General features: G+C 41.5%; 1 protein-coding gene across 3 annotated transcripts in view; it reads left to right on the top strand.

Moving 5' to 3' along the window:
• Positions 1-8,410: 8,410 nt before the first annotated feature.
• PDXDC1 (pyridoxal dependent decarboxylase domain containing 1) overlaps positions 8,411-25,259 on the top strand; it is a 58,382-nt gene continuing 41,533 nt past the window's right edge. For 2 of the 3 annotated variants that reach the window (XM_069086353.1, XM_069086372.1), the window contains exon 1: positions 8,411-8,560. In XM_069086353.1, the coding sequence (XP_068942454.1) occupies positions 8,540-8,560 (21 nt within the window). In that variant the 5' untranslated portion in view covers positions 8,411-8,539. Of the gene's footprint in view, positions 8,561-13,890; positions 14,050-25,259 lie in introns of all 3 variants that reach the window. The other variant, XM_069086364.1, reaches the window with a different exon arrangement.

Raw genomic sequence — 25,259 nt, 5'->3', positions numbered from 1 at the left:
CCCCCCCCCCCCGGGGTGAAATGCATGCCGCGCTCCGAGCTGCATCCAATCAGAGCTGCAGCAGTGAGCGCGTCATCCTGTTCTTCTCCAGTGATTTGCTTATTGAATAAAGGTACATTTTTTTGTTCACATTTACCTGTTTATTAAAATTGCTGTCAATGTTCATTAAAATAAGCCCTCCCCTGAAAATAAGCCCTCTGGTGTTTTTCTGTCCAAAAAAATAATAAGACAGTGTCTTATTATCGGGGAAACACGGTATCTATAAGTCAAATGGGATGTCTCTGGAGACAATGAGTTCCTTCTCTTTAGAGGCTGGAAATACTACTGAAGGAATATTTTTCAGTTTGGGGTTGGATTAGGTGGTCACTGATGTCCTTTCCAACTCTGAAGTTCTGTGAGTTTCTGATTTTTGTCTTTCATTGTATTAGAAGATGGATTATGAGTTAGTCTTCACATCAGCTAACACAGTAGATTATATTCTATCTCTGAAGCACAGTATTTTTCACAAGTTGATCGCTGATATAAAAACCCAATATTTTAATACCAATATTCTTTCAGTGATGGTATATTGCTGTGTCTATGGAATACCTTGATTTCAGAATGTAAGAGGGAATATTATGGTACCTTGTTTTGATCCCAAAAAAGGATTGGGAGATAATCAATAGCTTATTTTACTAAGACAATAGCCATCTTGGCCCCACGGGGAACCAGAAAGGTGGGGGTGTGACAAACAGCTCTGCCCTAGAAGTCATGCCCCAGCCACAAGTATCTTTACTACTATGCCTACCTAATCTGCATAACCCTGCCTGGGAAGTCTTGTGATCCCCACAAGCACAAGAACATTGAAGATATTATAATAATAATTTATGTTTACATAGTGCTTTAAGGTCTGCAAAGTGCTCTACATGCATTACAGCATTCTAACTTCTTAATAAAAGTATGAGGTAGGTAGTACTATCTCTCTTTCACAAATAAAAAAATTGAGGCTGAAAGCCCGGTGATACATAGCGACCAGGTGGAGGCAGAATCTGAACCCAGGTCTTCCTGAAGCCAAACTGATCACTCTATTCACTATACCTTGATTTTTTGTTGCTAGTGATTTAGAGGCAAACGGAGAGATGAATAACATACTTGTTGACTGACTGAATAGTTGACATAAGTCAGTCATTCAATTGTTGCTGTCTGTCCTTCATTCTAGATGAGGACCATGACATCAAGAAAGGGTGAGGCCATGACGTGCAAATGCATTGGATTGAAGTGAGGGAGGGCTGTGCAAAGTCACCAGCCTCACTCTCTCCTCTGGAGCCATCTGGGTCCAGTGACAAGCTATAGGTAGAGATGACTGAAAAAGGCCCTGGATGAAGTGGAAGACCTTGACTTCTTGAAGTTAAGGTCTCCCAGGTCTCAGTTCATCTGAGGCAACACCTATTCAGTGATTAAAGGTAGGTAGGAAATGAGACAAAGAATAGACTCTTTTACCTAGTTAAAAAAAAAATCAATTGGGTTTCTGGCCAAAACAGAAACAATTGCTATTTACACTCACTCTGAGCCTTCAGGGCCCAAACAATGACTAAGTGAGACTTGGGCTGGGGGCCTATTATGGCCAAATGATGAGAGCCCAAGCTATTTGGGTTTAAAGCTTGATCCTTAAGGAAGAAATCTAGCTTGTAAACCTCAAGATATCTTTCAAGCAATAAAAATTTTTTCTTTATATTTCAAGTAAAAAAAATATTTAAGGAAAAAAAATTCATATTCCTTTGGGCATTTAATTAGTAAACTCCAGGGGCTCCTTATGACCTTCAGCACGCAACATATTATTATCTACCTACTAAAGAATTGGCATACCAGTCCTATAGCAACAAAAAAACTATTGTGTTGTACTAGTATCTACAAAATATTAGAAGACCCAGAGCAGGAGTGTGTTGGAATCAACTGGAACAAGCTCCCAATGCTAATAATTAAATTTTCAGTTTGAACATTAACATCTTGGAAATCTACAAATGGTACAAATCAGGGCTTGATTTATTATTTTGTCAGTTGTCTAGACTTAAGAAAGTGATGATGAAAGTGTTAATAATGCAGATTAAAATAGTTTAAAAAGAACCTTTTTTAACTTAAAAAACTCTTTGATTGTTAAACACTTACCAGAATACTGCTGCAGAGGAAAGACTTATATTGATTAGCTCCTGCATGAAGCATTTAAGGACACTTAAGAAGCATAGACAAGAATGACCAAAGAAGGTATGTAGAGCATGAAAGGAGTGAGACAGAAGATCCCCGAGAATAAAATTTGGAAGTGGATTTTATTACCTTGGGACTTCCACAGTCACACACCCAGATCAGACAGTGAGTTGGCATGGACAATGTGCCGGTTTTTAAAGACATTACAATAGTCAGGTTACGTAAGCTGAAACTACAATCAGTGATTGGTCAGTGTATATTTGAATTTTCTGGAGCCCCAGACGTTTTTCCCTAGGCTGAGGGACAGGGAACCTAGAATGGGCAGAGATGGGGAATATCTGGTAGGTGGGTGGGGTGGGCAGGGGGACAGGGAAGAATGGAGCAGGGATTTTATCCTAGGCTGAAATTCCTGCTCATGTATCAATTAGGGGAGGGAAGGGTGAAGTTGTGCTCAACATTCCCTAGTTTTCTTTGTAGGTATGTCAAACCTTTGACATGGCTGGGGCCACATCATCCAGGTTACCCAACTCTGTTCCTAAAGGATGGTAGCGGGGGTCCCTGACAATTAACATTTTAACGGAGTTGACACAGGACTTGACAAATTGTAGAAAGCGATTAATGAGACAGGGTCCCACAATCAGTGCTATGGTCAGGAGGAGGAGAGGACCAGCCAAGGCTGCTACCAATGTAGTGAGCCAGGGAGATGTCCATATCCTGAACAGGGACTGATACCAATTTTCCAACTTTTCCAACTCCCTCTGTCTATTAGCAATATTCTGGCGTACCAACTTCAGACTCTCCCATATCACTCCAGAATTGTTTGCATAGAAGCAACAAGCCTCACCAAGGGCTGCACACAGGCCACCCTGTTTAAGAAAAAGAAGGTCAAGGCCTCTGTGGTTCCGGAGAACCACCTCTGCCAGAGAGTCCACCTGTCTTTCCAGGGCTGAGATGGACTGCTGCATGTGGGAGAGGTCGATATTTACCTGTGTACTTAAGGCCTGATAATTGGCCTCCCCCTTAATCAAGGCTGCCATCCCGGTCGCTGCAGAACCCACAAGGCCCAAGCCCACTGAGATGGGAATGAGGAGTGGCACTGCCTGCCTTCGGTGGTGGCTCAGTTGCCCTTCTGGGGAAAAGTAATGCCAACCTTGTTCACCCAGGAGAAGGGTGACCCAGGAAATTATGGCCACTAGGATACACAGGAGGCCCTCACTCAGTGTGTTGTTATTTTCTGAGGAACACTGTAGCAGAGATGCACTGGGAAAGGCCATCATGGCATACCCACCAGGCTCCTAGAGGGGCAGGAAAGTAGTCTAAGCTAGAGGCCCGAATCTCGTGGGTTTGTCCACAAATTGAGCTATACCAAGAGCTGCATAAAGGAGTGCTAGATGATATGAGGCAGATACCTGCAAAGGCATACCAGCTACCAATGTAAATGTTAGTTGATTTTCCCTCTGAGAGGTGGAGGGCTTGGGTCAGAGTGACAAGCTCAGCGAGTTGGGCAGAGGACCCAGGAGGGAGGGGGGGATGACCATAGGACCGAGAGAGATGGGGAGAACACTACCGCTGCACCAGCCCTGTGCATCCCTGTGTACACGAAACTGCTGCCATCAGTGAAGAGGATTAGATCAGGGTTCTGCAGGGCTGTGTCACTTGAGACCAGGTTTCACAGCCTGGACCTGAACAATGACCTGAAGGCAATCGGACAGTGGGGGAGGGTGGACTAGGTTCAGGGTCAGGGAGTAAAGTTTGACAGGGTTAAGAATAGAGGTTTGTAAAAAAGTCAGACAAGGCTGATCTAGGAGGAGAGCCTAGTATTGCATTGGGTTAATCGGGTGTTAGACAGCCAGTGGGTAGGATCGCTATGGAGGAGAGTCTCCACAGAATGGGAGATGGAAAGAGGCTGACCCAAGGAAAGCTTATCAGCTTCCTTAATAAGGAGGGCCATTGCAGCAACGGCCTGGAGGCAAAGTGGCCAACCTGCAGCCACTGAATCTAGATGTTTGGAAAGATAGGCGACAGGGAGGTGCCAGGAGCCCAGGGTTTGGGAGAGGACTCCTTTAGCCACCCCATTAGATTCAGCAACAAAAAGATGGAAAGGCTTGGTAATATCAGGTAGGGCTAAGGCAGGCGCTGAGGCCAAGGTGGCCTTAAGGGTATCAAAAGCCTTTTGCTCTGGTCCGGACAGTGGCAGAATAAAGAGGTTTCACAATTTCTGCAAACCCAAAATCCAGAGCTGGCAGTAACCTACTGCACCCCAAAATTCTCAAACCTTGTTTTTCAGTCTTTGGGGTTGGTAAGTCTAGAATGGTTTGGATTTGGGAGGGGGGAAAGGGATGGAGTGCTCCCTGAGAGAATGTAACCAAGATAGGTGACCTGAGATAAACAGATTTGAGCTTTCTTAGGAGAAATTCGGTAACCCAAAGACTACAAGACAGAAAGAAAGTCGGAGGTGGCAGATAAACAAACCCTGTCAGTAGGTGCCACAAGGAGGAGGTCACCAACATCCTGAGACACAATGTAAAGGGGGAAGGAGGCTAAGGGGGTCTAGTGAGAAAATCCCCGGCCCAGTAGATCAGTGAGTGCTAGAACCCCTGGAGTAGGGTGAGATTGCTCCCGAGGGTTTGTTTTTTTTTTTTGCTGGGGCATTCATTTTTCCAATGGCCTAACCTTTATAGTAGGCAAATTGGTCCCTCAAAAGAGGAGTGTGGGTACCACATCGTGTAGCGCCCACTCAGGTACCCCGCTTGGGAGTCTGAGGTGCAGCCACAAGGACCTGGGCAAACTTCTTGTCTGCTTTATCAGAGGGGCTGTCCCTGTTGTCATAAATCTTTTGGGCAATTTCTACCAGCTGGGATATAACCATGCCCTCAAAACCCTCCTGTTTCTGGAGTTTCCTTTTAATGTCAGGGGCGGATTGGGAAACAAAAGCAGCATTTAGGACTCTGGCATTTTCAGGGGCCTCAGAGTCAATAGGAGTGTCCAAGAGCGGGTGGGCCACAAAGATTCAGATACCCCTTTGGAAAGAACAGTTCCCAAGCCAGGGAGGGGGACAGGTGATGAGATCTAGCCAGACCTCAATATAAGAGAACTGTTCTGGATGTCCTGAATTCCCTGTGACCACCCATCACACTGATTGGATGATTTGCTTGTTGAAACTTCCCTGAGGGGGCCAGCCCACCCCAAACATAGGCCACTCATTCATGCAATAAGAAATGAGTTTCTTCTTCTTCAAGGGGACCCCAAAATCTTCCCTGTCCTGATAGGCTACTCTAAAATGGCTTAGTATGCAACCCAGGGGAGTTTTTGACGTACAGGCTGAACCTCCCATGTTCTAGGACGAAAAGACAGACAAACAGTATAGTCTTATAAACAAATATATCTTCCCAGTGGAAATCAGAAAAGCTTCCTTGGAGGTGCTCGTCTGAAAGCCACTTGAATACCTGCTTTGCAGAATAAAAATGGGGAGGTTTTAAGCGAATGAGCTCAAGAAGGCAAAACTTCACGAACATAGGACACATACAGACAAACAACAGTCCCTAGCCACTTGTTCAGCTCCCGCAGATTCTGAACAGGAAGCAAATGAGCTCAAGCAAACACAGGACACATAAAAGCAGAACAAACAAACATTAACCAGACCACTGATGGGCAAGAGGCTTGACGTCTCAAGCTTTGCCCGGGGAGGAGATGCTACAAAATGGCTACGTCTAGCCCTCCCCTCTCCAGGAAACAGAACAGAATTTTACTCACCCCCAAACTGGAGGTCCTGGATCCATGAAAGGCCGAATGAGGAGCAAGTTGAAGTCGGGAGGCAGGTGCCATCTTTCCCTCCTAGAGACCTGGGGCCCTGGAACGTCCCCAGGGGCTAGCCCCCCTAGGGACCGGGGTGAGCAGATTCCCTACCTCCCTGAGGCCAAGAGCTCTTGGGGACCTTTGCGGTGCCAGGGACCGCAGATCTCACTGGGGCCTCCAATTTTGAAGAGCATGAAAGGAGCGAGACAGAAGATCCTTGAGAATAAAATTTGGAAGTGGATTTTATTACCTTGGGACTTCCACAGTCACACACCCAGATCAGACAGTGAGTTGACATGGACATTGTGCAGGTTTTTAAAGAGATTACAAGTCAGGTTACGTAAGCTGAAACTACAATCAGTGATTGGTCAGTGTATATTTGAATTTTCCAGAGCCCCAGAAATTTTTCCCTAGGCTGAGGGACAGGGAACCTAGAATGGGCAGAGATGGGGAATATCTGGTAAGTGGGTGGAGTGGGCAGGGGGACAGAGAAGAATGGAGCAGGGATTTTATCCTAGGCTGAAATTCCTGCTCATGGATCAATTGGGGAGGGAAAGGTAGAGTTGTACTCAACAGGCACTGCTGGTCTATGACCTTCACCACTGGAAGGAGTGTTCACATGGATGAAATCAAAGAACTTTTCAGCTACCAAAGATGTTTAAACATTATAATAAAGTAAGAGACTATGTAGGATCAGGGGGAAAAAAATATCTGTAAGGGTCTTTAAAGGTCATCTAGTTCAATTCCCTTATTTTCCAGATATGGTAACTGAGGAGGAGAGAAGTTAAATGACTTGCCCCAGGTCACACAGATAGCAAATGGCATAGCTGGGATTTGAATCAAGGTCTTCTTACTTTATGCCCAAGGCCCTTTCCACTGCACCATGCAGAGTCTACCTAGGATATAGAGCATCAGACTTATTTAGGTTTAAGGGCTCCAACAATCACTAGCTGTTATCCCAGGCCAAGTCACTTAATTTCTCTGCTTTTCAGTTATCTCTTCTATAAAATGAGTAACATTCTTATGCTACTTTATCTCCAGAAATAGTTGTGAAGAGAATGCTTTGCAAACTTCCAAATGTCACATACATGTAAACTATTTGTTATTACTGTCTAAAAATAAGATAAGTATATATGGTAGTGACAGCTAATTGGGATTCAGGTCTCCTAGAGGCCCCACTCAGCAATCGGTCATCCTGACAATTATTACACTTCAGTGGCTCCCTACAACCTTCCAGATGAACAATTCAACCAGGATTTGTCCAGTGTGTCAGTCAGGGTGGTAGGCCTGGGAATACAAAGAAAGCCTCCCCCTTCCCCCCCCCCATCCCTGCTCTCAGTCTAATTAGTGGGGGAGATCACAAGTAATTAGGAACAAACAAAATATATGCATTATATAAACTGGAGATGATCTTAGAGGGAAGGCACTAGCACTGAGGAAGGGAGGATTAGGAAAGGCTGCTCATAGAAGGTGGAACTTGAGCTAGGACATGAAGGAAGCTAGAGCAGCTAGGCTTTGCAGTGCTGGGCAGGAAGACATCTTTTTCAGTTCAAATCTGTCCTCAGACATAGTAGCTGCGTGACCCTGGGCAAGTCACTTTAACTCAGCTTCTTCATCTGTAAAATGCGCTGGAGAAGGAAATAGCAAACAGCTGCAGGATCTTTGCCAAGAAAACCCCAAACGGGGTCAAGAAGCGCGGAAGTGATTGAACAACAAGGAAGGAAGCCAGGGGGCCCCCCCGCTGCGCAGTGGGGACATGCCTGCCTGGTCTGTTTCCTTTTCCGTGCACCAGATGTTCCCTTCTGTCCCCCAACGGCACGTGGAAGGGTTGCATTTCTTCTCGTTTTTAATCTAACGCGGTTTATGAGGGGTCCTGACCCTAGCCCTGGTCGAAGGGCCTAAGAGGTGAGTGCTGCCTGAAAAGCTGGAGAGCCCTCGGCCTAACTTCAAATCTGCACATCTTCCCAGCTCCACTCGCGGCCCCAGCCGTCAGCCGCGCAGGAAGATGTTAACCGCACGCATGTGCAGGTGCAAGACGATGCGCTCCCACCCTCTTCCAGGGAGAGTGGCCTGTTCCATTCTCGAAGGAAAGGCAGAGAGGCGTTGGAGCCGAGACCAAAAGAATCGGCATCTTATTACAGCAATCTGCCGCTTAATTTTTATGACACATATTTTTTAAAAAATGGATGATGGTAACGGGTTCTAGAGTAGCCCCTTGGAGACTATGCTCAGAAACACGCCATCCTTTCCCCGCCTCCGTCCCCCCTTGGACCCGCGAATAGTGGAGGCGGTCGTATTGACGTCACCGACAAGGAAAGCCGAATGGCTCCACCCACTTTCGCGTCGCTCAGGCCTGCCCCGCCCCCTTCTGGACATTCCTTCGTCTCCTCCCTCTCCTCCTCCTTCTCCCCCTCCTTCCTCTTCCCCCCCCCCCCCCCCCCCCAGGGAGGATTGGCCGGGACGTCAGCGCTGCCAGCGTGGAAACGGCAGCGGAGGCGCAGGAGGCGGAAGTGGGACGCGGGACCGTCCGGCTGCCCTCGGAGCCCGCGGTTCGTCCCGAGTCATGGACATCTCCCTGGACAAGGTTCGTGGGGAGCCGGAGCCGAGGGGAGACCCCCCGCTTCGCGCCTCCCGGGCGGCGCTCGTTGATTATCCGGGCGCTGGGACGATCTTCCCCCGGGGGCGGCGGCTGCCGGCCGGGGCTGGCGTCGGGGCTCGGGCCGGGCGGGGGGTGGGGCTGTGCCCGAGGAGGGGGCTGCGCGGTGCGTTCGGATTGTGAGCCCGCGGCGTGCGTCACGGGCGGCGGCGGCGGGTACGAGCTCGGCCGGGCTGCGCTCCGGCCGCGGGGCGGCCCACGGATGCTCGTTGGGGTCTGGCCCCGTGTCTGCGCGTGACGGGCTGTGGCTGCAGAACCGCAGGACCGGGAAGCCGAGGGTTCCGTCCGTCAGTCCTGCTGTGTATGGGCCGGGCACCTGGTAGGCTGAGCCCTGGGGAGAGAGCGAGAGAGGTCAGACACAGTCCTGCCCTCCAGGAGCCCCCGGTCTGTCTGCCGGGGGAGCCCCCAGTCGGTCTGCCGGGGGAGCCCCAGTCGGTCTGCCGGGGGAGCCCCCAGTCTGTCTGCCGGGGGAGCCCCGTGCGAAGAAGCTGTGAGCTCTGGGATGCACTGGAAATAAGCAAGGGGGGGGGGCGGGGGGCGCCCCCTCCTCCCCAGTTACGGAGGGAGGGTCACTGAAGGGACCGTCTGTCCCTGGGATCTGTGGCTGCTGACGCCCCAGGAACGAGCAGCTCCGAGACCCGCTTGCCAAAAAAAGAAATTGCGACAAAATAAGAAAAAGCTTCCCCCCTTCCTCCTCTTTTCCTCTCCCAATTTGATCTCCTCTCACAAAGTGGAAGCCGGGAGTTGGGTCTTGGACATGAGAACCACTTGTGCTTTTATTTGCAATGGTGCCTCCTACTTGTAGTAGGTACACAATTAAGTATTGTGTGTCTGCGATAAATGGTGCACTTGTAACACGGTTACGGACGATCGTGTTTCCCTCAAAGTAGTCACTGCCCTTCGCTAGGAGATTCATGCCACTCCGGCTCAGCGCTGACCAGATTTTTATGCGTGTGACCTTTTCATTTAAATTTCAGAGTGAGTTTACTTCCTTCTAAGTTCAGATGCTGAAATAGTTCTTGTAGATTTGTTCCACAAGTCATAAGGGAGTCATTGTACAAGTAGTGCCAGTCACTAAGTGCCTACTATGTACCAGGCATGCCCACACTGTGATATATTTATTGTCAGTCTTGAATAATCGCTGCAGAAGGGAAACAAAATTAAAATAACATCTCATTTTTACGCTGTTTCAATTGTGAGTATTGTAACATCGTGGTTCTGGCTAAATGACAATGTTGAGGCCGGTGTTGAGCGTATAGTACTTTCTTCAACTTTTACAGCTTACGTTTTCTGTTTGCACCTGGGCATTACCAGTGATGGAGTAAAGGGATGGTCAGAAGCAGTTCAGTGTGAAAGAATTTTCTGTTAGGTATTATATTTTGCGCAGGTCTTGAGGGAGAGAGAACAAACTTTGGGAGGGCTTGTGTATAATTTCAGTGAGACATAGGGGAGTGGGATGATTTACTTGCAAGTAGAGTATTTTTTTTAGGCCAGATCACTAAAGGAAGTAACCCTCACCTCCCATCCCCAGGGTAGGACCCAACTTCAAATATTACTTTCTCACCATTTGGTTAGTACTTAGATCTGGGTGGGTGTTTGATAAAAGTTAATTGGTCATAAAGATAGATCTTGTACTATCCAAGTTTTACTAGGCTATGTTGCCTGCAAAAAGTTTCAGCATTATTTAGAAATTCAAAATGTATGGACACTTTCTGTATGAAGCCAGTTTGTATGTGAATTACAAATATAACATCCTTGAAGAGAGTACTTAATTCTCTGTATTCTGCCAAGTAAAAGAGAACCTTACCTGAAGACAGCAATTCCTCACGGCATGGAGAGAAGAGTGGTGTAGTGGAGGGAGTTAGGACACCTGGGTTTGAGTCTTGGCCTTGTTACTTACAGTGCATTGGACAAGTCACATAACCTTTGTCAGCCTCATTTTCTTTATTTCCAAACTTTGAATCAGTTCATCAACAATGTTTATATAGTGAATAGAGAGTTGACTGTCAAGTCAGGAATACCTGGATACAGTTCCTGCCTCTAACATATTTACATGATTATGGGCAAGTAAGTCACTTAGGCAGTCCAGTCAGTGCTCCACACAGCTTTCTCAGACTTTAATCTTCTGGGGAGGTGCCACCTGCATTGATAAGGAAGTTTCCTCATTGAGGAGTTGCTATGTACCAGTGAAGTTACAGTCCGGTCTCTACCCTAGTTTATCCTATCCTGTTTATTAAGCACCTGCTAATTTCCAGACACTTTGCTAGATGCTGGAGACTCAAAAGACAAAAACCAATTATTCCTCACCTTCTGGAAGTTTTAAGTGCTACTGAAGGGATACAACTTTTCACAAACAAGTACAGGATACAGACCAAACAAATAAGAAGTGATGTGGCCAGTTATCTATCACTTGGGGGCAAGTCCTCTTGAATAAAATCTTGATGAGAATAGGGGGAGGGGAAGGTTGTTAGAGCATCCCAAACCAGGGAAACAGCCTGTACTAAGGCTTAGAAGGGGGAGACAGAGCGAGGCTTGTGCCTGGAGACAGTTGGATAGGAATGTAGACTATGTAAGACGGAAGTCCCCTGGAAGATGGCGTTAAGAGGCAGATCATGTAGGGCTGTCTATGCCATAGACATATGACCCCAAGCAATGGTGTGCTCTTGTACTTGTACTGGGAAGGCACTCGAGGAGAAGTAGCAGTCGGCTGGTTGTGTGGAGATTTTCTTTGTAAATGTGCACAATTATTAAGTGTGCAGAAAGGAGATGTAACCCTGATTCTTGACTGTTTCTCCAAGTGCAGGTGTCAGCAGTGGTAGTGTGAAGACTTGAATAGCTCTTTGCTTCCAATCTCTAGGTTCACTTGAGGTGATAGAATAAATTACTATAGTATTAGAGATTTAGGTCTTTTTTAAAAAAATTAAAACTTAGATCATTCTTAATGATTCTGTTTTATCTGTTACTTTAACAGAAAGCCTAGGGTTATTTACCTCTTTCATCAAATGGTTTTAAACTTAAATGAACTCAGTTAAGGTAATTTTGGAACAAAAAAGAAAAGCAAATATATCAGCTTCTACAGGCCACCTTTTCTGATAACCAATTGTTAGTACTCTCTGCTTTCTCAAATTATTTTGCATTTATTTACTTGCTTACATAGTATGTGCTCCTTGAAGCCAGGAACTATTTCCTGGGTATTTTTGGTGTGTTATTAGTACCTAGTATCTAAACACCGAACCTTGCTCATAGTACCAAATTTAATGCTTGTTGAATTGTGTTCTTAGTTTAGAAAACCCATTGTTTTAAAGTTGTAAAACTGTACAGATATATTTAATGTTACATCTAAATTTTCTTCAAGGACTATCTTTTATGAGAGGGTGCCCTGCTACTTATTTTGTTATTCAATTTAATTCCATCTTTGAACAACCCTTGAATATTGTTTTACTTTGCTGATTTAAAGAGACAGCCTCATTTTAATTGTTAATGTATTAAGTAAATACCCATCTCCAAAATTCTCCTTCTTATCTGAATAATTATCACCGAGAGGATATAGGGTTTGACCTCATCTTTGTAGTACAGTATTTCCCCTTCCAGCCTTCCTTATTAAAAACTCTTTTCCTTGTTGTGCTATTACCACATAAAGTGTTGTATATAGCGCCTGCCTTAGCGGAATGTTCCTGACTGTTACCTGCCAGTAGAAACTGCCTGGAAAATATCTTCCCTATCTTCACTTAGAACTAAGAGCAAATCACGAAACAGTCTTGAAATCAGCCAAGATGGCTGCGTAAATCTTATCTCTTGCTACAGAGTGGGAAAACTTCCTGTACAGGGCTGTGGATTGTGTGAGGTTCCTGCTGCTTCAAAGACTCTCCCAGATTCGCTTTCCTAATGTACACCTTTTTCATGAAGGCAGTGAAAGGAGATATAGATATATATATATAGTGCTAAACTGAATGCTGGGCAGTGTGGAAAGCCAAGAGTTTATTGCCTTATCTTTATGTTAAGGGAGAGAAGTTGAATTTTTTTATTTGCCCACTCCACTATAACTTTGAATCTTGGGTTTTGATTCGGTTTTTGTTTTTTTTCCGTAGCTGAAAGGGATTGTAAAGATCATCTAAATAACCATCTTTATTTTACAGATGAGGACCAGAAAGGTCGAATGACTACTCTGAGGTTTGCTAGTTCATAGTAGAAAAAAGGTTAGAATTCAACTCTCCTGGTTTTCAGATCACTTTTCTTTCTTTAGGAAAAAAAAAAATTGCTTCAGTTAATTAAAAAATCATCCCCAAAGTACAACATTTTTAGCAGATCATTATTTTGAGGGCAGTGGGGGGGGGGTGGAACCAGCTACTTAGAAGATATTGTTTGATGCTTGCTGAGGATAAAGTGATTCTTGCCCTCTTGGGCAGTAGTTATAGGTGAGGATTAGGAATTAGGATACTAGGCAGTAGGCAATCTTTTTAATACAGAACTTGGGTCCATTGCACGTTTAGGAACTCTCGAACTAGAGACAGGTTGGTATAGTTGAGAGAGTGCTGACATGAGAATTGGAAAGACCTGAGGATCAGATATAAAGTGATACATAAGCCATAAAGTAATTATAAATGTTAGCAAAGAGGGAAGGGTCATGTGGTGTAACAGTGCAGCAGTTTCTAAAGTTTTTTGATTATATACCCTATTGGTAAAAAAATTTTGAATATAGACTATAGTATATGTGTATGTACTTATTTGTAAATTATATGGCTATTAGTAATTATACACATTCTAAAACTTAGACAAAAATAGAAATGAGAAAAAGGTAAAGGAAATTTAAAAAGTATTAATGATGCAAACCCCTATTTTGCTCTCACTAAAATATTAACAATGATGTTTTTAGTAAGAACGATGATATGCTTTATTATTTTTTTTTAATCTTGGTTTAACTGTTTTGCTACTGTAATTAGAAGGTCTAGTTCCAAGTTCGGTTTATTTTGATACTTGGTCTAATAGCTGTTGCAGTTGAAAGATACTTCACAAAAACATGTATATCCAAATGGGAAAAGTGTATTATCAGCTGTGGTTACTAAATCATGATACTGATTTTTCATTCCCAACTCACAGTTATTCAGAAGATTTTGTTGAAATTCATCCAGTAATTTTCCTTCCTTCATTTATTCTTACAAACTATTCAAAATATACTGCAGTTTTATTTTTTAGCAAATGGGTTTAGAATCCGAAGAAATTAATTGGAGGATTTTTAAACGAGTAAATTCCATTTCCAGGTTTTTTATGTACACACATATGAGTATTTATTGGTGGCACACAAAATCCTTTTCAGTAAACTTGAGAGGAGCAAGAATGTACCAAGAAGAGAAAATGGTCAGTAGTGTCAGATGATCCAAAGAAGTCAACAAGGATGAGGATTGAGAAAAGGCCATAAGGTTTGCCAGTTTCACAATTTTACACTTTAATTTGCGTGAGAAGTTAAGGATTACTTGGGAGACTAGAAGGATGATGGTGCTTTTGATGGAAATAAAGAAATTTGGAAGATGCATGGTGGGCTTGGAGGAGCGGTGAAGGTGGGGGAGGTGACAGTAGTGAGATTTCTGGTGCACATCCTGACCCATCCTGTGCTATATTCACTCCTTCTTCGGGAGAGGTCAAGGAGGAGGAAGTGGCCACTATGTGAAAGCACAGAGCCTGCCCATCTGTGGTAGCTCAGTAATTGCAAGGCAGAGTGAAACTTCTAAGAAAGGTGTGGTTTGAGGAGTATTGACCCATAAGTGGTTGGTGTGGTTGTGTTGGAAACAAACCCATGGATTAACTATGGCAGGATGGGTGGAATGCAACCCATCTTCCTGCTTTCCATTTAATAGATCAGTTATTGACCTAAGGTCCCCACTTTGTAGATACTACTGGTTTTGTGGACAGCTGGAATACCTGTATTCAAGTCCCACTGTTTGTAGAACTGTGAGTTAGTTTAGTTATTCTGAAAAGTAATTTCGAACTACACCCAAAGAACAATTAAACTGTCCATGCTCTTTGACTACAGTACTGCTAGTTGGTCTGTAACCCAAAGAGATCAAAGAAGGAGTTGAAAACTGATATGTATAGAAATATTTATAACAGGTTTTTTTTGTGAGGCAAAGAACTGAAAACTGAGGGGAAGTTCATCAGTTGGGGAATGACTGAATAAGTTGTGGAATATAATTGGAATGGAACACTTTTGTGCTGTAAGAATGGTGAGGAGCCAAACAGGAATTTATATTTCAACCTGGAGGTAATAAGGAGTCACTGGAGTTTCATTGTTTATGGGGAGATATGACATGGGCAGACCAACATTTTAGGAAAATCAGTTTGACATCTGAATGAAAGATGGATTGGAGTGGGGAGAGATGAGGCATAGAGACCAACCCAAAGAATTGCATTAGACCAGCATGGTTCTGTGAGTGGAAAGAAGGGGATATAAATGAAGTGATGAATTAGTTCCATTATGGAGGCAGTGAGGTGGCACGTTGGATAGAGCCCTGGGCCTGGGAAGATGTGAGTTCAAATATAGCCTCTTAAAACTTATAAGCTATGTGACCCTGGGCAAGTCACTTAACCTCTGTCTGCCTCAATTTCCTCATCTATAAAATTGGAATAATAATAACACCTACCTTACAGGGTTGTTGTATGGGTAAAATGCTTTGTAAACCTTATAGTACTATATAAATGCTAGCTATTATGATTTCATTCATTAATTCATACTGATAAATCAAATTCCAGACTTGAAGTACATGTATAAGTCATAGCTGATCTAATAAAAGAGTTAAGAGCCTTTGGTAACATTTTCTGATAGTATTTCTATTCTTTGTGATTGCATTAATTAAGGAGATAATTAATTTATACTTCAACACAGACCTACTTATGATTTTTAATGATGAAGTGTCATTTACTATTTATAATAGTTTTATTGAGAACTTTGATGTAACATATTGATCCTTTCTACTTTTTTTTAATTAAAAAATGTTTTTAAAAAATCTCTTGGTTTTTTTTTATATTGCTTTCATTTCCCAATAAGTCCCCGTAAAATTATAAACAAACTAAAGGACAAAATTGCAAATGAAACCATAAACCTTGGGCTATTTTAAAATATTTTAATAAAAGAAAAATATAAGATGTAACAAAATAATAATGACACTTTCTTGTAAAGTTTTGTTGTCTTGTTTTAAAGTGGTAGTTGTCAAACCTCTGCCAGGGTAGAATAGGCTAGGATGGCTTGCCCTTGGCAGGTTAAACATTTCCTTAAATGACCAGCAACTTGTCCTTGAAACAAAAGCCTGGTTTTTTAATTAACACTTATGGTTCTTTCAGTGATATCATATAATGATAGTCATAGAATACTTTGATCTCTGAGGAATTAAGCTTAAGCGTCCCCCCAAAGCAATGGAAAGACACATGGTGTCTATGATGAATACGCAGCTACACATTACATATAAAGCGTTACACAAGAGAAGCCATATAAAGGATACCATTAGAGAAATGTTAACTGGAAAAGACATTATGCTGATCACGTAGCAAGAGTGACGGACAATAAATGTATATCCCTCATACTACGTTATGAAGAGAATTAGAGGAACTCTAACTCTTCTTCCTTCCTCCTGCCCCCTTCCCCCATATTAGTTTAGACCTCCTGTACAGAGCTTTGTAGGTGAGAACTGCACGAGATGGACAGTCAGTCTTGGATGGTCTGATGTACATTGTTGGAAGGAATGATCACTTTAATGAAATAACATCTCTTGGAACACAGGGATCAAATACACATATGTGTGTGTGTGTGTTTAATTGTTTTCTTCAACTTGTATCATTTAATCTATCTTTCCGTATTTCTTTGCTATTTTATAGGACATTTACTATTTGGGTAAAGCAGCACTAAATACTTTTGTACAGATTTCCCCCCTTTTATCATCTTCATTATAGGGTTCTAGTAGTGGGATGACTAGACAAAAGCTTTTTCTAACTGTTGTGTATTGTATTGCCCACCAAAATGATCAAACCCGTTTTTACTTCCATTAAGAGGGTAGCAAAGCTTTTCCATGATCCAAATACAGTTAATGGTCTTTACCTACTTCTGTGTATAAGATGCCTGTCTCAACTACTTCAGTCCATTTAGCTACTAAAGTGATTTTCCTAAAGTGAATATCCTGTCATGTCACATTCCACCTCCACCCCTCTCCGTAAACTCCAGTAATTCCCTGTACCTCCAGAAGCAAATATAAAATGCTCTGTTTGGCATGCAGAGCCCTTCATAAATTAGCCCTTGACCTAGCTTTCTAGTCTTACCTGACTTGTACTCTTTGATTCAGTTATGCTGGATCTAAGCTTATTCTAGCTGTTCTAAGAGTGAGCCACTCTCGTATCAGAGCTGTGGGCATTTTCTCTGGCCATCCCATGCCTGTAATGCTCTCCCTCCTCCTCTCTGACTACTGACTTACCTGGTTTCCTTCAAATCCCAACTAAAGTCTCGCCTTCTAAAGCAAGCCTTCCCCAGCCCCTCTTAATCCTAGTGCCTTTTCTCTGTTAATTATATTCTATTTATCCTGTATATAGCTTGCTTTGTATGTATTTGTTTGCTTTTTGTCTTCTCTATTAGACTTTGAGTTTTTTGAGGTCAAGGACTGTCTTTTCCTCTTTTTGTATCCCTGGCATTTAGCACAATGCCCAACATATAGCAGGTGATTAATAAAGACTGATTGATTGGTAAGATGCTCCCAGAATCAACTAACATGGCATTTGTTAAACATTTACCATGTACCAGGCACTGTGCTAATTAGAAGATACAGAAATAAAGATGAAAACTCTGTTTTCAAGGAGTTTAATGGAGAAGACAACATATAAACATATTAGTATATACCAATAAAGATTTATTTATTATAGTAGCAGGGCAACTGAAGACAAAAGCAGAAGAGAATGACTCTTAAACATATAAGCAGTGCTTTAGAGAAAAACACAGCTTGGGCACAAACTGGAAGAGGGGAAAGGAGAGGGAAAAGAAAAAGCATTTATACAGTCACTGCTAAATGCTTTTACAAATATTATTTCATTTGTGTCCTCAGAATAACCCTGAGAGGTAGGTGCCATTATTAACTACATTTTACAGTTGAGTAAACTGAAGCAAACAGGTTAAGTGACTTGCCTTGGATTATTACACAGCTATTAGATGTGTGTGTTAAAAAAAGTCTGAGTCAGGATTTGAATCCAGGTTTTTCTAACTCCAAGCCAATCTCTAGGAGATGAAGAAAGAGTTTAATTTTTTAAAAAAGTTTAAATTTTTTTTTTTTTGTAATTGAAATGAGAATGCTTGTGAAAACATTTGGAAAATAAGAATTAAGGAAAAAAGAATTGGAAAGGAAATGCACAAAATCTTGCCCAAGCAACAAACTCCCTGAAAATTAGAATGAACCAAAGAGAAGGCAGTCATTCCATAAGACAACAAGAAACATTAAAACAATGTCAAAAGACTGAAAAATGAGAAGAAAATGTAAGGTGTGATAGCAAAAACAACTGACCTGAATAATATAAATCAAGGAAGGGGCAGCTAGGTGGCGAAGTGAATAGAACACCGGCCCTGGAGTCAGGAGGACCTGAATTCAAATTTGGCCTCAGACACTTAACACAAAATTAGCTGTGTGACCTTGGGTAAGTCGCTTAACCCCAAATTGCCCTACCTTTTCCCTTCCAAAAAGCAAAAAGAAAAATCTAAAAAAAAATAAATCAAGGAGAAAAAAATTTAAGAATGAGTGTAAGAATCATTGAATGCCACAACCACAAAAGAACCTGCCATCCTATTTCAAAGAAATCTGAAAGCTGCCCAGATCCCTTAGAACCAGAGAGCAGAAGGGAAATAGAAAGGATCCAGCCTCCTGAAAGAAACACCAGAATGAAAACTCGAAGGAACATCATAGCCCAAATACCTAGCTTCTGTTATTATTACAAGCATCCAGAAAGAGGGAATCCTGGTACTGAGGAGCCACCGTCTACATGATTTGACAGCTACCACTATAAAGGGTTGGAGAACTTGGAATATAATATTCTAGAAGGCAAAAGACATGGGTTTACAATCAGGAATGACTTACATAGTAAAACTTAGTATTATGCTTCAAGGGAAAAAATGAATCTTTAATGAAATAGGGAACTTCCCAGCATTCCTGATAAGAAGATCAGAACTGCATAGAAACTGAAGTTCAAACACAAACACAGGGCTGAAGAGAAACAAAGTGGTAAACCTTAATGACCAATGACAAGGGATTAGACAAGAGGAAACCGCTTACATTCGAATGTGTGGGGTCTGAACCCTGCCATTGGGGATCATGGAGGGAGTCTAATTAGACAGCCAACCATCGGGGTCGTTCAGTTATGTCTTGATCTTAAGAGAAAAGTGGGAAGAGGAATACAATGTTGGGGGAGGGGTGGAAAGGAAGGAAGGTTAGAGAAAATTATCTCATGATCAGGATGTGCAGATAAACATCTAAAAATAAAAAGGAGTGGTGGGAGAAGCTGACACTTGAACCTCTTATCTGAACTGGTGAAAGGATGAAAGAATATACACACACACACACACACAGTTGAACATAGAAGTACAGTTCACTCAATAGGGCAGTAGGGAAAACGTGGGGTAGGGAAGTTAGGGAGGGTAGATTAGTGGAGTGATTGTCCTCAAAAACTTTCTGTACAAAAATAATTAGAGCTCTTTGTGAGTTGGCAAAGAATGGGAATTTGAGGGGGTGCCTATAAATTAGGAAATGGATGAACAAGTAATGGGATATTAAGAAATGGTGGAGAGGGTTTCAGAGAAACCTGGGAACACTTATCTAAACTGATGCAGATTGAAGTGAACAAAGCCAGGAGCACAATTTAAACAATCACAACAATATGGTAAAGACAACTTGAATTGGGAACTGTGATTAGTGTAATGACTATCCATGATTCCAGAGGACTAATGGTGAAACATACTACCTACCTCTTGATGGAGAAATAAAAGTGCAGAATAAAATAAATAGTTTACACGTGGCCAATGTGAAATTTGTTTTATTTGGCTATATATGTTTTTAACAGGTTTTTTCTTTTGTTCTCATGGTAGGTAAAGTGAGTTGGTAAGTGAAGGAAGATTTTTGCTGATTAAATACATATATATATATAAATTTTTCCCCCTAAAAGAAAACTTGGTAAGAGTTAAGCAAAGTCCTTCACTGGGCACTTAAGGATGACTGTGAGGGTAACAGAGATGAAAGTTAGAAAATTTCTGCACAGGTTTTTAAAACAAAATCTTTATAGTATCACAGTTAGTGGAATGACTATAATTGGACTTTTAACATCACAGTTCCAGATATCAAATGACCCTCAAGCAGACCAATACGAGAAAGACAGCTGAACTAGATTAAGTATACATGGAGGCAGTTCTTGCTGGAGGTGACAGATGTGAAGACATTGCAAGCTTACCTCTCAAGTATTTGAAGGAAAGGATGATAAAATTATGAGGAAATTAAAAAGATCTCCAACTTTATGACTGCTCAGAAGAAATAGAGAATCTATTACTATTAACCCATATGCCCACTTTTCTGTCTGTAAAATTATGAAAATAACACATGTTTTGAGAATCATTGATAAAAATATAATAGAACTGAAGAGACAGGCATTCACAAACTATTCCACAGTTGTCTACATATTGACCATCACATAGTTAATTGAATAATGCAGAAAATATAAGATTTCATTGTGCTTAGTATCTCTTAACTATGAAAAAACATTTGACTTGTAGACAAAAATAGCATCTTAAATTCTTACCTTTCAGCATGGTATTTGCTGTGCATGTTTCAGAATCATGAAGTATGCCTTGAAAGAGATAATAACCTTTTCCAGTGCTCTGATCATTAATACTAATGGAGTAATAAAGTAGGGAGAATTACATGTTCATGATTAAGATGTTAAGATGATTGACACTGTCATAGAAGAGATCCAACAAAGAGTCTAGGTTGAGGGGGAATTCCCTACAGGTGGTGTGGCCTTCCATATGCTCCAGTTTTCAGATGTCATCACACTCATTATATCAAGCCCCAGAGCAATGTCAATAATTACTCTAAAATGAGACCCTCAGTTATTCTAAAGAGTTTGGCCTAACTATCCACACAGGAAAAGCAAAGTGGATGGATGAGTAATGATGTTCAGAGAGCTTGAAGAGCCCTCTCTTCTGTCCTTCTATCCATAGCCAGTTAGGTATGCTCCCTAGGACAGACTTCTGAGAAGACATGGATGAAAGGCCCACAGGATGGTGTGGGCTCACATGGGTTCCATCTGCATCATGAGAGCTAATATCTGCATTGTGATTACAGCTTCTTTGGGATAATTGAACATTTTAGTATTTCTTAATGATGCTGCTTTGTAATGTTGTCATTTTGTTTTTAAGGCTTGTAATAATAGCTGGTATTTATATGGTAGTGTAAGGTTTATTAAACACTTCAAATATATTAACTTTTATTCATCTTCGCAACACCCGTTTGCAGTAGTTACTTTTGGAATTTCAATGTCTTTACATCTGTCACCTTCAACAAGAACTGCCTCTATGTATACTTAATTTTTGTAATTATTTTGGAATTAAAATAATTTAAATGGTAGGGGAAAACATTTTAATATCATGAATAGTTCTTACGCATGGGAACAAAGAAATATGCCAGAGGAGAACAGAAAAGGGAGAGTATTATGATTAAGGCAGAAATTGATAAAGTGGAAAACAAAAGAACTGAAATAACGGGAATAAGTAATCATAGACTTGGAGCTGAAAGGACCTTTAGGGGTCATCTAGTCTTACATTCTCTGGGGACTGTGGTTTAAAAATGGCATTGATTTACTGGAGAATATCCAGAGAAGGGAAACCAGAATGATGGAAGGCCTTGAGTCTGTATTATGTAAAGATCATTTGAAAATATTGAGCCTGTTTATCCTGAAGAAGGAAAGAACCTCGAGATGGGACAGTGTAGTTGCAAGCATATGAAGAACTGCCATGTAGAGGAGGGGATTAGCCTTGTTCTGATCGACCCCAAAAGGCAGAACCAGGAACAGTGTGAGAAAGATGCAAAAAAAGATTTTTTCTCAAGGAGAGGAATCCCATTCCCCCAGGAGTAAAATTGAACGTATGAAAATCTTTGTATCAGATAACTGAATCTCTGATAAGGGTCTAATATCCAAGATATACTTGGAACTAAAATAAAAATGTGAAGAACCATTCACCAACGAGTGGTAAGTGGGCAAAGAATATGAATAAATTATTTAAATCACTAATAAGAGAGGTTTTTTAAAAAAAGCCAACTAAGGCTTCACCACATACCCAGCAAATTGACAAAGGGTAGAAGTAGTCAGTTTTGTAGGACTAGAAAAACAGGCATGCTAATACATTGTGGTCGGGATTTTGAATTGGTTCAGCTATTTTGGAAAGCATTTTGAAATTATGCTAAGTGACTAAATTATTCTTGTCTTTTGACCCAGAGATCCCAGGGCTAAGCATATATTAGGTCATATAAATAGGTCAAAGATAGAAAGACCCATCCACATCAGAATAATATTAGCAGCATTTATTGTGATAACAAGAATCGGAAACAAAGTAGATGTCCATTAATTGGAGAATGGGTAAGCCAATTATTGTATATGAAGAATTAAGATAAGTGTTAAAATTATTCAGAATGAAAGAACTAGAACTAGGAAGATAATGTGCATAATTACAGTAACAAAGTAAACATAATAAAAACAAAGATGTAATGTCTAATTATAATGACGCAGAATGGTCCCAGAGAAGAGCTGAGAAAATTTGATTCCCTTCTTTCACTGCAGAGGAGGTAACTCTGGTGTAGAATACTGCATGTAATGTCCAACATGACTGATATGTTGGTCTTGCTAAACATTTGCTTTTTGAATCTTCGTTAAAAGAGATACCTCATTGGATAAGGAGGAGGGATGTATTCAGAAGTGCATGTGATAGAAAAGAAAACACATCAGTTTGTAAAAGTTAACACAGTAAACTCTTAAGAATGTTGCATGTTGCCCAGATTATGACGTGAAATTGAGCGGGCAGTCTTTGGACTAGTGCTGCACATGGACATGAGTTGGGTTTAGGATTGGATGATATGAGATTGGATTGGATTGCGTAGGACTTATGGCTATTATTGCTACTCAGTGCTGTAGAAGTTATCTTTTTAACATTTCTATTCTCTTGGGTGGTCATGAACATCTTAGAAGATGTGGCAAGAGAGGAGATGATAAAATATGTTCTCCTAATTAAAAAAAAAAGGAAGAGGGTGGAGTACTCAAATTATAGGCTTGTGAAGTTGACTTTTGCTATTGGCAAAATTACAGAACATGTTATTTAGGGGATGGTTTTTGATCAGAAAGGGAAGTAAGAACTAGGTCATTAAGAATTAATATGGCTTCATCAAGAACAGGTCATACAAGACTAACTTTGCTTTTTTGAAAATATTACTAGACTGGTAGGTCATGGAAATACTTACATGTAGATTTGACAAAATCTACCTCAGTGTCTGCACAGACAAAATGGGATGGTGCAGGCTGGATATTAGTACAGTTAAGTGGATTGGATCTGGTTGAATAATTGGACCCTAAGAGTAGTCATCATGAATCATTGTCGCTGGGGAGTGACGCACAGAGGAGGTCTCTTATGGCATCCGTCCTTGGCGCTTTTATTATGATTTAGTGTTTTTACCAGTGACATGTTTATCAGATTTTCAGATAACAGAAACATCTCAACATGCAAGAATGACAGTACAGATCTAATGAGAGAAAATGTAATAATAGAAATGTAAAATCTTAACGCTTGCATTCTCAAAATCAGCTTTTCCATCATAGGATGGGGGAAGATATGTCTAGGCCACAGGTCCTGGTAAAAGATCTGGGGTGAATTGTGAGCTTAATGCATGTTGGTAGCAGAACACATAAATAAATACAAAAAGTTGATGTGACCTTAGGCTTCATTAATAGAGGCCAGGTGACCAGAGTGAGGAACGTGATAGGTTCATTGTGCTCCTCCCTGGTAACAGCACCTCTGGAGTATTGTGCTCAATTCTTGATGCCACATTTTAAGAATGAGATTGGCAAACTGGCATGTATCCAGAAAAGGGTGACGAGGGTGGTGAGAAGATGAAGGAACTGATGACAAAAGAAGAACGTGGGGGAGGTATGGATGACACAGTAGGTATCTCCAAAGTATCTAAAAGGCCCTCATTTGGAATAGGAATCTTGTCTTGCTTAACTGCAGAGAGCAAAACTAAGAAATGACTGAAAGGTGTTAGCTCAGTATAAGGAAAACTGCCTGAAAATTATAACTGATAGGGTTATAATAAAAATAGGGTGTTTTGAGAGGTAATGGTTACCCCACAGCTAGGGGTCTCCAGGCAGAGGGTGAATGATCATTTGTCAGGAATATTGTAGACTTGATACCTGTTCAGCTACCTGATACAACAGAGAGACTTTTCAAGGCTCTTCCAGGCTCTTTGAAGCTTCTGTGATTTTGGAAGTAGGATATACCACATTATCAACAGCAACTTGTAAGTAGAACATGGCATAAGAGACCTCATGAAGGACATAGATGTACAGAGAAGGAGGTGGGCTGGTCATGTAGCAAGAACCAAGCATAACGTATGAACAGATCACGTACTGCACTAGTTTTCACAAACAAAATTGTCAGAGGAAATTGAGTGTGTTAGATATTGCACAGGTAGAAAAAGTGTGGAGGCGTAACAATCTGCATTAATAGAAGAAGTGCCCAGAGCAATAATATCACAGATCCATCAGATAAATGTAGAGTATTAATCAAGTTTAGGTGATACTTGATGCCTCACTTGTATCTTACTTTATATTATAGCGTGTGTTTTGCCACGTTCTTGAGATCTTTAGCATATTTTTATATGTTTTTAGCATATGCTAACAAGTATGGATATTTGGAATATCATTCATTCAGCAAGCTGCAGCACTCTGCTAGGTGCCAGGTATACAAAGACAAAAAATAGTTCCTAACCTTAAAAAGTTTAACTACTGCTGGAAATGAAATAACACATATCAAAAATAGACAAAGTCATTTGGAAAGGAGGAGATGGGGAGAGCACTGTCAACTGGTATAATCTTAAATTCCTCTATCTGATCACAATTTTATGTTGTTCCATCTCCCCCTCACTCAATCTGTACCTTACCACTCCTAAACTTTTGTCCCAATTGTGACCTCCAGTTCCTCTGCCCCTCACTACTTTCCCATACCATCAGTCCCACTCTGGGATACACTCTCCTCTCTTACATTTAATCATGACCCTGTAGCTAGCCAGTTCGACACTACTCTAGAATCCCTTGCTCTTTTGTCCCATTGTTGCTGTCACCTTGCCAAGCCCCAAACTTGAATTATTCCCACTATTTGTCCCTTTAATAATTGCCCTCCCCCCCCCTTAAATTTGCCCCTTGCTGCTGAACAGAATTATAAGGAAGTCATGAAGTGTTCTGACTGGGTCTACAGTTTATTTATATTCTCTGATCTTAGTTGATTGTGCCCTCATTGCATCAAAGCAGTCCCATCTTCTGTTTTTCCTTGATTGGATTCCTATTCCACTTACCGCAGAGG

Source organism: Petaurus breviceps, unplaced genomic scaffold (assembly GCF_028583685.1).
Source record: "Petaurus breviceps papuanus isolate PSGF00001 unplaced genomic scaffold, PetGlider_PUasm1.0 118, whole genome shotgun sequence".
Taxonomy (NCBI): domain Eukaryota; kingdom Metazoa; phylum Chordata; class Mammalia; order Diprotodontia; family Petauridae; genus Petaurus; species Petaurus breviceps.
This window is presented reverse-complemented; position numbering and strand designations above follow the sequence as displayed.